General features: G+C 49.9%; 1 protein-coding gene across 5 annotated transcripts in view; it reads left to right on the forward strand.

The window, feature by feature from the left end:
- Positions 1-16,244, forward strand: part of EXOC6B (exocyst complex component 6B) — a 299,883-nt gene that overhangs the window by 219,057 nt on the left and 64,582 nt on the right. For all 5 annotated transcript variants that reach the window (XM_039723879.1, XM_039723889.1, XM_039723905.1 and 2 more), the window contains one exon: positions 11,121-11,194. In XM_039723879.1, coding sequence (XP_039579813.1) covers positions 11,121-11,194 — 74 coding nt within the window. The remainder of the gene's footprint in view (positions 1-11,120; positions 11,195-16,244) is intronic.

Genomic DNA, 16,244 nt, shown 5'->3' on the forward strand with positions numbered 1-16,244 from the left:
AAGAATCAAAATAATGGGATAGATTGGGAATCAAAAGGAATAGGGTAGATCAGGAATTAAATGGAATAGGGCAGATTAGGAATCAAATGGAACTTCCCACCAAAATGACCGTGGTGTACACAGAGCCCTTTCCCTCAACCTGCAGAGGGGTAACCCCAAAGCAGCGTCCCAAATTTGGGGTAAAATCCTACAGTGTTGCTGTGCCCATTGGTATTTGGGGTCCCAGGGCTGTGGCAATGCTCTGGGGGTGGTGGGTGCCCACAGAGCTCACCCAGAGCATCTTCAGCACAGAGGATTCCAGGAGATCCAAGTTTCACTCCTCCTTTTCCTCTTCAGTGCTGCCTTGAAGCTCTCCAGACCATCCCTGCTTTTTGGGATGGCGTATTTTAAAACCAGGAAGGATGGGAGTGCATGAATCCAAAATCAGTTTATTTATGACTCTTTCTGAGAAGCTGGGGCTGCCCCATCCCCTGGGAGTGTCCAAGGCAGGGTTGGATGGATGAGGAGCATCTGAAGAAGTTGATGTTCTTCACCAGTTCTGGTCCTCTCCCAGCCTCAGCCCTCCCTGCAGGGAATTTTGTCCTTGAAGTGACCTCTGTGCCCAGTCGGAGTGGTGGAGGTGACGTGTCTTGTGACAAAGTGACAGCAGCTCCTCGGCGGAGCAGCATCGTGGTGCCACCCCCAGGGCTCTGCTCCCAAACCTGCTCCTTTCAGGGCTTCAGGTGCCCACCTGGATTGGGGCTGGAATTCTCTGGTTGCCCTCAAGTTGCTGCTTGTCCTGCTCGGTGAAAGGGTTAAAAACCAGAGCCCAAAGCAGACAAAATGCCATTTTTAATCCTGGTTTGGGAATTAAAGTAGGGCAGAGTGAACACACCCTTGCAGGGGATCCTCTTCCCTCTAAGGGGTTTGGGTTTGTTGGGATTCATCCCGGGATGGATTTGTTGGGATTCATCCTAGAATGGATTTGTTGGGATTTATCCTGGAATGGATTTGTTAGGATTCATCCTGGGATGGATGTGTTTGGATTCATCCCGGGATGGATTTGTTAGGATTCATCCTAGAATGGATTTGTTGGGATTCATCCTGGAATGGGTTTGTTGGGATTTATCCTGGAATGGATTTGTTGGGATTCATCCTGGAATGGGTTTGTTGGGATTTATCCTGGAATGGATTTGTTGGGATTCATCCTGGGATGGATTTGTTGGGATTTATCCTAGAATGGATTTGTTGGGATTCATCCTGGAATGGATTTGTTGGGATTCATCCTGGGATGGATTTGTTGGGATTTATTCTGGAATGGATTTGTTGGGATTCATGCTGGGATGGATGTGTTTGGATTTATCCTGGGGTGGGTTTGTTAGGATTCATCCTGGGGTGGGTTTGTTGGGATTCATGCTGGGATGGGTGTGTTGGGATTTATCCTAGAATGGATTTGTTGGGATTCATCCTGGGATGGGTTTGTTGGGATTCATGCTGGGATGGGTGTGTTGGGATTTATCCTAGAATGGATTTGTTGGGATTCATCCTGGAATGGATTTGTTGGGATTCATCCTGGGATGGATTTGTTGGGATTTATTCTGGAATGGATTTGTTGGGATTCATGCTGGGATGGATTCTCAGCCATGGAGTTGAGAACCGAGAGCTTGACAGAGTTCCTAAAGAACCAGGTGATCTTTGATTTTAGGGGATTTTAGGGATTTTTTTCCCCCAAATATCCACATTTTGGCTTTCCTGCTTGAGGTGGAGATTGGGCTGTCTCGTATTTATCACAGAATCCTGGAATGCTTAGGGTGGAAAGGGACTTTAAAGCCCTTCCAGGGACACTTCCCACTATCCCAGGGTACTCCAAGCCCCATCCAAGCTGGTCTTGGACACTTCCAGGGATCCAGGGGAGTGACTCAGGGACATCACCTGTTGGTTTCATCATCCCCTGGCACTTCCCATTGCCAAGTTCTTCCACCCTTTATCCAACATTTTCCTGACCAGATTTTACTTCAGCTGCCCCCATCAATGCTGAGATTAAATTTACTGCCGGGAACAATCCCCCAGCAGGAATTTTGCTGTTTCCAACACGGGATTTTCCATTTTTTAACATCCACTTGCCATTTCCCAGCCCTCAGCTGACCAGCCCGGGAGAAAGATCCCAATTTAATGATTCCCACCCAGATCCCGCACCATAACTCACAAAGCAATTCCTGATTTTCCTCCCAGCGCTGCCTCCATCCCTGAATTCCTGACTCTCATTTGTGTCCCCTCAGAGCCTCGGGAGCAGCTGTGCTCCCATGGGTGTCTGCTGAGGGATGGGCGCCGGAGCTGGGAATAATGGGAAGCGTTTGTCATCCCTAATAATTCCGTTTTTTTGGCTCCAAACACTCCAAACCTGGCAGTTTTCTGCCCCATCCATAACGTGGATCACGCAGCAGCAGCTCTTCCCTAAAAGCTGCTGCTGCCAAGGAAGACAGATGGGATTTCAGAGCAGCTTGGAAAGCACAATTCCTTAAATTCCTGTTGTTTGGGGAGCCCGAGCCGGGAGCACTCAGACATCCCGGAGCAGGTGACGCCAACCTGGCAGCAGGGTCAGGGACCTGTCCCCAGCCCCATCCCAAGGTGCCACCAGAGCAGGGAATGGAGATGGATGCTGGAGCTGGATCCTCCCCATCCATCACTGTCAGCCCGGAACAGACAAAATCCTTCTCCTTTCCAGCAGCAAATCCGTGCCCCTCATCCCCACGGGTCCATCTGGTGGCTCTGCTGCGCCTGGAAATCACTTTAATTTGGTTATTTAGGAGTAGAAATCCATCAAGGTTTGAATTTGGGGATGAGTCAGTTCCAAGAGGGAAGTGGTGTATTCAGAAAATAAGTTTCAGCTTGCAAGGTTAGGGTTTATTATTGGGGGTTTTTTTTGGTGATTTTTTAATCTTTTTTGTGCCTGAAAGCACAGGTGTGGATCTCAACATCCTCACAGTACCAGTTCGTACCTCTGCCTCCATCCTCTTCCTTCCCCCAAATTCCCAAGTCTTCCCCAATCCAGCAGTTTTTATACATTTAAATAGGATTTTATGTTTGTTTGGAGCCCTCCCAGTGAGTGCCATGATGAGGGAATGGGGCGGCAGAGTTTTGGTGCTGGAGTTTATTGAGGTTATGTTTGTGAATGCTGAAAAAATAATCTGGTTAAAAGAGAGGTGAGGTGAATTAAGGAAATTATTTTCTTGTATATTAGGCATAGTTTGAAGGGAGTGAAAGCCTGCAGGGACAGGACACAGGGAATGGTTCCCTCTGGCCAAGGGGAGATTGGGCTGGGATCTTGGCAAGGAATTGCTGGCTGGGAGGGTGGGCAGGGGCTGGGCTGGAATTCCCAGATTTGCTGTGGCTGCCCCTGGATCCCTGGCAGTGTCCAGAGCCGGGTTGGATCCACGTGGGACAGAGGGAGGTGTCCCTGCCCATGGATGAGGTGGGATGAAGATGCTCTTTAAGGTCCCTTCCAACCCAAACCAGTCTGGGATTGTGGCATTTTGGGATTTTGTGGTGCTTGGCAGAAAGATAAGCTTGTGATGGGACCCCTCACCTGCTCTTTAAATCTACCCCTTCCTGCAATCTGTGCTTTTTTGGTGTGTTCACAGCACAGAAAATGCAGTTTATTAATTTTTATTACTTTTCTGATCTTCCAAAAGGAAGCTGTTGTAGGACTGAGGAGAAACAGTGAATTAAACAGACACCAAGAGCCAGATCTTCCATATTTTCCTCACGTGAATATCCCATAATGAGCAGCATTTTTGGTGTGAAAGAGGAGAAAGGAGCAGAGCAGCCACACTGTAAAAATCCTCTTGGGTTGCTTGTGACGGGAGAAACCTGGGGAAAATCCCAGCTGTTTTCCATGGATTTATCCTGGTGAGCACATGGAATGTCCAGCTGGACCAATCCTGGAGGAGATGCAGGGTACTGAGGGGTCAGGGAGAACATCCTCTGGTGTTCCCAGCAGGAAGGTGTTTCCCAAGGGGTTTGGGAGCACTTTCCATGGATTTGAGTGCTTGGATGGCTCCAGGGCTCCAGGGAAGGGCTGGAGGTGGATTTGGGATGTGTTGTTGTGCAGGTGTTGGGATGCTGAGGTTCTCTCAGCCCTTTTAAAACCTGGACTAAGGCACAGCTTAAATGAACTGCCTAGAAAGGCTCAGTGGGACACATCTTTTATTTAGGAGCCACTTCTGGGTTAAAAATAAGCAAAAAACCCCAGAGAGGGAAAAAAGATCCCTAAGATTACTGGGAACCTGTACATTTCCTTTTTTCAGAATATAAATTTCATTTTTTCAGAGGGTTTCTTGTCTCTCAGGATGCATCCATAATCCAAGATTTAACAATGCAATGGGATTTTTTAACTCCTACATGCCCCACTCTGCTCTTTTTGAACTGATAAATCCATATAAAAATATATAATATGATGAATGGATAATTTTTCCATCTCCCCTCTATGTTAGACATAGTGGAAATCAAATATAACAACCCAGATTTGGAGGTGACAGCCGAAAAATCCCAAATAAATGGGGCTGTTCTCACTCCTAGGAAGTGTTTCCCATCCCCATAATGGGTTCCAGCAGTGGTTGAGGGGTTTTTACAATCCTCAGATCATAAAATGAGCAATTCCATAATCTCCAAACTCTTTTAACTGCTGCTTTATGGGAAATTAAAAGTGCCCTAAAAATTTATATTTCAAATTCCATTAAACACCCTATTTTTAGTCAGCCCCTCTCCTGGGGATCAGCCAGATGTCTCCGCTGGGTTGAGGAATTCTCCATCCCAACAGATTGTCCCAAAATGTGCCCACATGGATCCTGGCACAGCCGTTCCCCACCTCCTCCTTGGCTGCCTTATCTGGCTTGTGGGAATTTCTCACGTGGAAATCCTGGGATTTGGGGGAAGTGCTGGGGTTTGTCCCTGATGCTGGAGTCATCCTCTCCCTCGGCGTGATCCCAAGGACTCCCAGGTGTTCTTCCAACCTGTGATCCACCAGGGATTGGAGTTTGTGGTGCTGGAGTTAGGATGTCCCTGACTGGTGTCTGTCCTGTGGCAGTGCACCTGGAAAAACCTGGATCTGGGGGGAAAACGGGAATATTGTAGTGGAGAGATGGGAAGGTTTAAGCAGAATGGATCAGGAGAGGAATGTCCACCCCACAGGTGCTGATCCCTCAATGTGCCTCAGCTCCTGGGGTCAGAATTGGGCACCTCCCAACAAGAGAGACCCTGAGGGGCTGGAGCATGGCCAGGGCAGGAACGGAGCTGGGAAGGGGCTGGAGAATTCCTGAGGGAGCTGGGAAGGGGCTGCAGAATCCCTGAGGGAGCTGGGAAGGGGCTGCAGAATCCCTGAGGGAGCTGGGAAGGGGCTGCAGAATCCCTGAGGGAGCTGGGAAGGGGCTCAGCCTGGAGCAGAGGAGGCTCAGGGGGCCCTTGTGGCTCTGCACAGCTCCTGCCAGGAGGGGACAGCCGGGGGGGTCGGGCTCTGCTCCAGGGACAGGACACAGGGAATGGCTTCCCACTGCCAGAGAGCAGGGATGGGTGGGATATTGGGAATTCCTGTCTGGGAGGGTGGGCAGGCCCTGGCACAGGTGCCCAGAGCAGCTGTGGCTGCCCCTGGATCCCTGGAAGGCCAAGCTGGACCCTCAACGTGGCCTTGGACAGTTCCAGGGATGGAAGTTCCACAACCTCTTGAGCTGATGGTGGGATGGGCACGGTTCACATTGGCTGGTGTTGGTGTTTAATGATCTGAGAACTTCACATCTGCCAGGACACATCCACTGAACACCTTGGGTTCGGGTCTGGGAACCTGTGGAGATCCGTGACCCGACTCTTAACTTGGAATCCTATGGATTCTGTTCCAAATTTCTTGGCACGCATCTCCAACATCCTTCTAAAGAGTTTCCCTCTCTTCAACTTGAAAAACATCTCGTGGTCAGCCCCTGAGGAGTCCCTGCCTGGGGCTGTGGGTGCTCCTCAGCCCTGCCAGTGTCCCATGACGGGGACCACTCCTTTCTCTGCAGTGACAGCACTCCAGGCCCATCTTTGTTCCATCAGAGGAACGTTTGATGGGGAGGGAGAGACGTTTTTCTTTAATCTGACCCAGTTCAGAGTGTTTTGGGTAGCTCCTCCCTCTTCCCACAGCTCTCTGAAATTACCCAGATGGGAATGAGCTCTGAGAGTTCGGGCTGTAATGGGGAACAGCTTCAGAGCGGGGCTGTGTGGGAATGGTGTGGGAGAAGAAGCTCAGTATGGAAACTGGGTGAAGGAGAAGCTCAGTGTGGGAATTGGGATCTTCTCTCTGTTCCTCTTGCCTCGATTCCTCCCCAACATTTCTCACTTTTTCCCACCTGTGAGCTTCTCCAGAGTCCATGGATTTGTTCTTCAGCCTCAGTGTCCTCAAGGCGTCACTTTGTTCCTGGGGATGTGGAACAGGAGGTCCCATCACTTGGCCTTTCCAGGATGGCCTTCCAAGGCTTTATCCAAGGAGTTTCCATCACTTGGCCTTTCCAGGATGGCCTTCCAAGGCTTTTTCCTGGGAGGTCCCATCACTTGGCCTTTCCAGGATGGCCTTCCAAGGAAGATAACTTCAAGATCTCCATCCTTCCTTGAGGAATCTTGAGACTGTCGATTCCTCAGATGTTATCCGTGGCAACGAGCAGATTGGTCCATGTTCCCTTCCCTGGGAGCTGCTTCAGCCTCCATCCCGGAGGTGCCATCACGAATCCCATGTAGTTCAGAGGAAATCTTGCCCTCAGATGATGTTTTTGAGGGATGAAGTCACCGGCAGGGCCCATTTTTACCGCTCAATCCATGCAAGGCCCTGTCCCCGCGTGCGCAGCCGCACCAGGGGCACAGGGAGATCCCCCTGTTGGCTGTAATTAATTAATTTACAGTGGATGTCTCTTTTCTGCCGTGCCTTTGAACTCGTTATTCTTTGTCCATTGTAAAGGGCTTAACGGTTCCTGTTCCTTGATTCTTTCATCAGTGAAATGTTTTGGAAGGGAGGTTGGAGTCCCCCTGTGACCTGCCCTGGGTGGCCCAGGCCTGTAGACCTTGCAAAGACATTACTTTTTTGGCCTGAACACAAACCCCTCAAACCTTTAGCCTGGCTAAATGCTTTGTACAAACAGCCGCATACTGATCTGCTCTATTCTCCGGTGATTTTCTGCTCAAGGGGCTGCTCTGTAGGTTGCTTGCTATGTTTGCCACTTGCCTTGGTCGTGAAGACAGTACAATAAAGGAATCCGACAGTACTGAGGCCAACACTGCGCTCGGTTGTTCCGAGGAAATTATCCTGAAATCTGCTTGAAGAGATTAAACCCAAGAAGAACTGGCTGTGTCTCTCCTCTAAAGCTCCGCTCTGGTCTTTGTTCCTCCTTTTTTGCTCTGAGACTTTGTTCGTTCCTCCTTCAGAATGGGTTGGTGGCATTGGTATGTAAAGTGTGACCTGCGATTACAGGAGGTGCAGCTCCTTCTCCAGCAGCCCAAGGGAAGCATTGCATTCATTCCTCTGCAGCTTTTCTGAGTGTCTGGGCCGAATTCCTGTTCTCGTTTCTTCTGGGATATGAAAAATATCAGCTCCTACATCATTCCTTCTTGGACACAAAGTATATCAGCTCCTACATTTTTTCTTCTTGGACACAAGGAGTATCAGCTCCTACATAATTTCTTCTGGGACACAGAGAATATCAGCTTGGATGTCGTTTCACTTCTTGGATGTCAATCATAGAATCCTAGAATTGTAGGATTTGCGTTGGAAAGGACCTTGAAGACCATCTCATTCCAGCCATGGGCAGAGACATCTTGTGCTAGAAGGTTCCAGAGATTTGTTAATTCAGTGTTGATAAATTTTTTTATGAGAATTAATGTTCAGTTAAGTTTTGGCTCAATGTGTGACCATCCTAAGTTTTGAAGGGCGGTGTCACTCCATAACTCTCCCAGCCTTCCTCCAGTAGGTTCCTTAGGAATCACTGAATGGTTTGGGATGGAAAAGGCCTTAAAAGCCACCAGTTCAGGATGGAAAATACCTTAAAAGACATCCAGTTCCAACCCATCCATGGGCAGGGAACTGTGGGAAGGGACAATGGGCAGAGACAGCTAAAGGTGAGCTGCTAAGGAGCAGCTGTGTCCTGGGATGAGATCTCTTTTGGGATGAAGTCTGTCTTGGGATAAAATCTGGTTTTGGATGAAATCTGCCTTGGGATGACAATCTGGCTTGGAATGGAATCTGTCTTGGGCTTCTCACAAGCAGCCGACAGCAGTGATAAATTCACCAGCCTTGTGAGAACATTCACAATCACAGGCATTTTCTCATGAGGATTTGAAGTTCATGCTTTGGGAAAGATCTTAAATTTCCCAACTCTGTGTGTGCTCCTAAATAGATGCTGAACATCTGTGAGGCCCTTGATCCAAAAAATAGAAACTCGCTTTCCTCGCAGTCCTTCCAGGGTTTCTTTTCCAGGATTTCTCCAAATGTAATCAGGAACATGAGGTGACCCCATCCTTGGAGGGTAGGACCTTGTAGTTGTGTTCCTCAGCTCAGGGACGTCTCCAACCCTGAGCAACCCAGAGGAGTTTCACCTCTTGAGAAGGTGCTCAAGCACCATTTCTCACTTCTAAACATTTTTAGTTTCTCAGGTATTGTGCTTTTCCAAAGTGTTTTAGGATTGATGTGGCTTTCGGGATAATTGTTCCAGATGGGACAGTGGGGTGTAGAGGGAATGTGTAAAGATGATTTATCCCTTGCAGATCAGAGTCAGAGGGTTTGGTTGATCCTCCCTCCCTGCTGGCTCAGGCAAGCTGCAGTCAAATTTTATAGCAAACTACATTAAAATGCCTTTGCAGTTAGGATTAATTAAAACAATTTTTGGGGGACACATGTGAAGTCACTTTGGGCTCTTTGCACCCGGAATATTGCGGGATTGGTCAGTGGAATTGCCTGGAGCTGAGCAGCTCTGATCTCAAGGAATCATGGAATGGTTTGGGATGGAGGGACCTTCAAGATCATCCAGTCCCATGTTCTGCCATGGGCAGGGACACCTTCCACTGTCCCAGGGTGCTCCAAGCCCAGCCTGGGACTGGCCTGGGACTTTTCCAGTGATCCAGGGACAGCCACAGCTGCTCTGGGCACCCTGTGCCAGGGCCTCCCCACCCTCAGAGGGGAGGAGAAGAACTTCCTCTTGTTCATCCCAGTCCAGTCCCATCCTGTGCAAAGCTCCAAAGGCACGACCATGGATGGTTCCAGCTGACTTTGGTTTGTGCTTTTTCTACCCGAAATCCAAATATGAGCAGTCACGTCCATAATTTCTGTTTTTACTTGTTTATTACTCCCTTTGCCTCATAACTTCAGATAAAAGCAATGATTTCCCAGCCGTGTTTGCTCTTGTCCTGCAGCAGTTGTCACTTGAGTGATCACTGCAAAGATGAGCGATGGTTTCAATCTCAAAGCTCTTCTGGCATCTGAGACTATTAAAAAGCAGAGTCTGAGAAGTGTCCCCTGTGCCCCTGGAGGTGCCTGTGTCTGACTTGAAGGATGTTCTCCATCCCAAGGTTTTAATGGAAGGTGGAGCAAGGGAGCTGATTAATAACCCTGCTTTCCTTGAGGGACAGGACTGAGTCCTGGTGTTTCACTCATTAATCTCTCCTTGTTAGAGCCAAGGGGCTGCTCCGTGATTGGGCTGCTCTAGGAAAGCTTTGGAAATGGGAGTGGGATGATTTATGTTCCTGATTTTGTGGCCTTGGCTTGGAAATAGGAAAACTTTTGGGAGTCCAAGTGTTCAAGGCAGAGACCACCTGACATGAAATCGCTTTAGCCATTGGTGCCTCTGATTAGTCATGGAGACAAAAGGCAAAATCCTCCTTCCATATTGCCCAGCCATTCCTAATCCTCATCTTTGTGGATCTTTAGGAGCTGTTGGAGGGTTCCTGTAGGGTGAAAACCAGGATAGATGGGTGATAATGGGCCATATAACTGAAAAATCTGTATTTGGTGTGTATTTTCCCTCCTTTCTCCATTTTTGCCATCACACCTGGCTTCATCCCAAGAAAACATTTAATTCCTCCAGCACCTCCAGTGCCTGCAGGAGCCACACAACTCAAGCCCAGGCAGGTGCTCCCCCTCAAGCCTTTGGTGACGTTGAGTTGTGGCCTCACAACCCAGGTCCCCTCAGTGCCGAGAGGTTGTGAGGAGAGCGGAGATGAAGCTGTAACTGCAGAGGGTGAAAATGAAGTGAAGTTGGGCAGAACCAACCTCAAAAGACACCCTGGGATGCGTGCAGACGTCGGCTTCATGAGCGTTCCCAAGGAAAAGCTGCTAAATGCCATGGAAGAACCAAGGTCCTCTAAGATGGATCCATTCAAGCCCCTTCAGCAGTTTTAGGTTTGGTTTAAAGAATGGATTAGGAGAAAAATGAACAACCAAAGTATGAAATTTTGGCCAGATTAGGCTGGAAGGAGATAAATGTGGCCTTGGAAATATTCTCTTCGCTTTAGAAGCCAACATTATTCAGTTGTCAGATGTCTTCATCCACCAGAAATAAAAATGCCACCCAACGGCCGCGGTTCTCCGCGTTTGGGCTGACCAAGAGGCGCCATCACCAGATCATGCAAATAATCTGCTGCCTGATAATTAATGACGCGGCCGGGCATATTTTTTTGATGAATGCTCATGGAGCCTGGTGACAGGCGTGAAATTAGAAAATTCCTTCAGCGCCCTAAAATATAAATAGCTTTCGGAACTGAAAAGAGTTTCACAGCTGAAGATTTTATTGTGTTGAGAGGAAAAACTTTTCCACCCCCATCCCCCCCTTTCTTCTGAGCGAGTTGTTTGTCCGTTCACAAAACAAATACTCTGAAGCCCAGTGCGGCTCATGGGAATAAATTTCAGGTCGAATTAGTACAGTTTCCTTGCTGTCAGGACGGTGGAATTAATGGTGTTTTGATGACACGAATTTTGAAGGGCGAACAAAGACGCTGAAGGGAGGGAGACATGACTCCTTAGAAGCGCGGTCCTCCTCTCCCCCAGCCTCTCTTGTCTTCCCTGTCATCCGTCTGCCAATCTCCCTGTCCATGGTTAGTTAAAGGCGCTTTTTATCCTCTTTTCTTTCCCACAGAGTTTGCCAGATCCGGCCCAGTGCCTGGGTTCCAAGGGGACACACTGCAGTTGGCCTTCATCGACTTGAGACAAGTAAGTCTTTGTGTTTTTGTTTTTTGTTTTGCTTTTAAGATGTGTGACTGAAGACCATCAGGTCTTAAGGGAAGGGAGAGGAGGGGAAACGGCGTCAGTGATTTACGCCAGAGACCTATATTTCCCCCCTCCTCCTCCTCTCGTCGCTCGAAGCCACCTCCTTGCCGAGCGCTCCTGGAGATGGTGGAGGTGAAAAGGGCTGGTGGAAGGGGGCGAGGAAGAAAGCCAGGCCTGACCCTGGCCAACGGGGCCATTGTGCTGCCCTTGGCTTCTGCGGCCGCGGCGCGGAGGGACCGCGGCGACTCCGTGGCCGGTGCCGAGCAGGTGCTGGGAACAGAGAGAGCAGTGATGCAGAGCCCGCCCGCCTCGGGGACCTTTGTTCCCAGAGAATGCCCACGGAGGCGTTTGCGAGGGCGGAGGAATTTGCATTCCCCTGTGTCCGTGCCCGTTGTGTCCCTCTCTGTGTCCCTCTCTGTGTCCCTCTGCGGCTCGGCCACCCCCCCGCCCCGGTCCCCTCTTCCGCAGATGCTCCCCGGCCAGGAATGACAAAGTGGCTCTTGGGGAAGATGGTTGGGGAAGGCTCCACCCATCGGTGGCCACCTCTGGAGGGGGCCCCGTTGGAGCCAAGTTGACCATAGCAGGTACTGAGGCCTTTGTGGGGCTTGGCAGCCAATTTTGGGAAAAGGGCCATTCTGGGGAGTCATTTGTTTGGGGAGAAATGGGCATTATTGATACACTAGGCCGGGGGGAAAAGTGAGGTGGTCCTGTCATCTCTTGGCACTGAAGATGGATGGGTTGGAGAGAAAGTCTGAATGAAGTAAGACTCAATGACTGATGCTTCTCTCCTATTAAAACAATCTTTTTTTGTCTGTTAAACCCCCCTGGCTTTGTCCCTGCTGCCATCATGATGCAGTGCCTCTTGTTCGCGGGGTTGACGTAGTTTGCATTCTGAAAACTTTCGGGTGCCGAGGGTATTTCTTAAATCTGCATAATCCCTTGTATCGATGATCTTGCCCCTGCCTCTGATTCGTGCTGGAGCTGCTTTCAACCCGCCAGGGTTTGAGAACTCCTCAGAATCCAATTGATGTGTGGGGAGCCATCTGTCATCCCATGACACTTCTGTTAACTTTAATAACATCAGGACACCGCTTTATGGGCCCGGGCCCGCCAGGAACTGCCAAATTTGTTTGCAAAACGGTCCCAGCAGCTCCATGGGAGAGGTGTGCGTTATCACCAGGCTGTGTTGACACTTTTGTCTTCATTAGCTCCTTGGCACTTTACTGACTGCGGCGCTCGACGCGCCCGCGGCCTCCTGGGTGTGAGGAAATGTGGAGGCCCTGGGCCTTCTCCAAGCACCAGGCCGTGAATGTGGGGATTTTGGACAGGGAACCTGGAGCTCTTGGAAGAGTGAAACGCCTGAAAACGGCTCGGTGAGGTTGAGCCAGTGAAACATTTGTGTGGTTCATGAGTGCAAAATGCAGCCAAAGGGACCCAGCTCGGGTGAGGAGGAGGAGGAGGAGCAGGAGCCTCCTCAGTCCTTCCTCCTCTGTCCAGTGGGTGTCCTTGGACACAGAGGTTTCGTCTTTGTTCCAGGAGGTGCTCCCAAGTTTTGTTCTTGCATTTAAAAGCAGCAGCACCTCTGAATCTCAAGGCCAGGTTGGACAAGGACCGGATTGAAGGACCCTGGGACAATGGGAGTGTCCCTGCCCACGGCAGGGGTGGCACTGGGTGGGCTTTGAGATCCCTTCCCACCCAAACTGTTCCAGGATTCTGTGATTATGCAAGGAGAAAGGGGAGATACAAGTGCCACGTGAGGATGGGAAGTCCTGGATCTCCTGGATAATGGATGATGATGAGGGGAAAATCAAGGTGTTGTACAGATAATGGAACTGACCCATCCCTGACTTATCCAGTAGCATGGAAAGATGAGGCAGTTCCCCCTGCTTGGTCTTGTCGATGATCTGGTCTGGTGGCATGTTGCAATGTGTCACCAGACCCCATCCAAGCAAGGCTCTGGTCGCTGCTCTGGGGCCACCAGACCTCCAGTGCTCCCAGCACTTCTGTTGGACTGCAGCTCCAGCTGGGGGCAGGGAGAGGTGGGAAGGTCATGGATGAAGGTCTTTGATTGTTCTTCGACTTGTCTTGAAATTTCTCTTGTTGGACTTGGCATTTTTTCTCTTTTAAGCCATGAAATTAAGCTGAAGCAGAGTAGATTAAGTGGGACATCGGGAAGGAATTGCTCTCTGTGAGGTGGGGAGGGACTGGGATGGAGCCCAAGGCTTCCCAGAGCAGCTGGGTCCCTGGAAGTGTCCAAGGCCAGTTGGGATAATGGAAGGTGTCCCTGTCCATGGCAGGGCATGGAGTGGGGTGGAATTTAAGGTCCCTTCCAACTCAAACCATTCCATGATTCTGTGAAATGTCACCACAATGTTGATTTAAATGGAATGACCCAGCTGGGGGAAGGAGGGAGGAATAATGACTGGGCAAAAATTCACCAAAGTAGGGAAATTAAAGAGATTTCCCTTCCCAACATGCTTCAGTAGGAGCTGTTACAGAACATTTGTAAATCCAAGAAAATTGTCACTGGAATGGGGGATGATTAAAGGAATGACCAAAATTAATAAAATATGAAGTGATAGGAAAAATGTGGTGGCTTGGTTTGTGCCTTGGTGCCAATCCTTGTAGTGGGAAATAAACCCTAAATAGATGTCACTGTTTAAAGGCATCAGAGTTTATCCTTGTTCAGAGCAGCAGACTCAAATTTAGTACATCAAAATCCTGGTTTTCTCCTCGTGCCCAAGGAATTCAGGAATAATTCCATCCTTGTCTGGAAAAGAGGAAGATTTGAGCCCAGAAAATCAAAATCACTATTTTGAGCAGTCAGAAATGTAAAATGGGGCTTGATTTCCTATTCTGGGACAATTCTAAATCCATAAATACTCTTAATGAAGTCATAAAGGAAACCAACTCCCATCTCAAGTCCTTCTACAGGAGTGAGACTCAAATATTTAATGTTTCACAAGGAAGGAATATTTGCTTTTCCCCCTTGCAGTTTAAATGTTGTTCTTGCACATTTGGTGCTGTATTTTAGAAATCTGAAATAAATTTAGCTCCATTTAGTCCCTTGCTGAAATTTGAAATACTCAACTCCTCTGGATCTTCACCAAACACCCCTGAATGTCCAAACAGCACTGGAGATCTCCAGGTGCTCTCAGGTCATTCCCAAGCCCACGTGTGGAATCATTCCCTGTTTTCCCCACAGCAGGAAATGTTTTGATTTTTGGTTTTCATGGGTTTGTTGTGAGGACGCTGGTGCAAGAGGAGGGTTTGTGCTGGTCTCTGAGGTCCCTGCAGTCCCTGGCCACGCTGATCTCTCCTAGAAGCCAGATCAGCACTCATGGCCGCCTTCCAAGGAAAATCTGTCTCCAGCACTTGAGGAATTTCACTCTGGGTTCCAGGGAGGGAATGTACTCAGTGATGAGAGCTCCCTCCTCCCAGCCTCTCCTTCTGTCCCGTGAGTTACAAATCCTGAGTGCTGAGTGTCCTCTGCGAGTGCCAGCCTGAGCTCTGAGGGATGTTTGGACCAAGGCAGGTGGGAACCTGGAGTCCCTGGATGCCCAAGGGATGGGGACTGGGAGGTTCCACTCTTCTCCTGCAATTGTTCTGCTTTGCTTTATGCAAACCTGGTGGGTTTGAGTTTCAGCATCAGCTCCTCGAGCCCCATCAGTGGGGTTAAGACAGGAAAGGTCAGGTTGAGGTGGGATCTTGGAAAGGAATTCCTGGCTGGGAGGGTGGGCAGGGGCTGGGCATGAATTCCCAGAGCAGCTGTGGCTGCCCCTGGATCCCTGGCAGTGCCCAAAGCCAGGCTGGACATTGGGGCTGGGATCCACCTGGGATAGTGGGAGGTGTCTCTGCTCATGCATGGGGTGGAATGAGATGGGATTTAAATCCAACCCAAACCACTCCATGGTTCACCTGGGAGTGGGAACCTCCCAAGGAATGGGGTAATTTTAAGGTCCCATCCAACACAACCCATTCCATGACTCTGCTGCTGCTTGTCCTATGGGAAGTGCTTTGTTTGTGTGTTTTCCCTGTGTTGGGATCCAGCTGTGGTTATTGTGGGATCCTGCTGGACCCCGGCCAGCTGGGAGTGGGAAATCTCCCTCCAATATGTTCATTTTTCACTTATTAGCCCTGATAGAGACACTTAATAAAGGAATGATCCCCTCAGGAACACGATTCCCTTCCATCCCTGCTCTGGGATGGAATCATGGAATGGTTTGGGTGGGAAGAGACCTTAAATCCCATCCCATTCCACCCCTGCCATGGGCAGGGACACCTCCCACTGTCCCAGGCTGCTCCAAGCCCCAGTGTCCAACCTGGCCTGGGACACTTCCAGGGATCCAGGGGCATCCCTGGCTTCTCCCAGCTTTCCTCTCTCCCCTGCCCTGTGTGCAGTCACCAGACGTTCCCCTTTTCTCCAGCCCTACACCTTTTTATCTAAAAATGAGAACCCAACAGAGGAGCAAAGCTGCAGCGTGAGCTCATCCCTGAGCCTCACATTCCAGCAGCCTGGATTCCTGGGCTCCGTGCCTGGTTTTAAGGATCCACCTGCTCCTTGGAGGGAGCAGCCAGCGTGAGGTCACTGCGGGAGCTCCAGTTGTGCTGGAATGGTGGGCATCCAGCCTGGCTTCTTATCGAGTATCAGCTGATAAGTCAGGTGTTGGGAACCCCCTCTGGCTGGGCTGCTGGCTGCTCTAAGGGCACTGGGAGGTCTGGAATTGTGTCCTTGTGTCAGGCACTGGAACAGCTCCCCAGGGAATGGGCACATTCCTAAAGCTGCTGGGGCAACGCTCCCAGGGGTGCCCAGGGTGGGATTTGGGGGTGTCCCAGGCAAGGGAAGGATTTGGACTCAATTTTGGTGGATCTCTTTCCACTCAGGACCTCCCACGGGATGTATCCCTGTCTCCTACTGCTCCCATGTGCTCCAGGCTTCCATCCCCAGCTGGTGGCTGAGGAAAAGCCCTTGGGAATTTGGGCTGAAGGTCCC

Source organism: Passer montanus, unplaced genomic scaffold, assembly GCF_014805655.1.
Source record: "Passer montanus isolate IOZ18808 unplaced genomic scaffold, ASM1480565v1 scaffold109, whole genome shotgun sequence".
Taxonomy (NCBI): domain Eukaryota; kingdom Metazoa; phylum Chordata; class Aves; order Passeriformes; family Passeridae; genus Passer; species Passer montanus.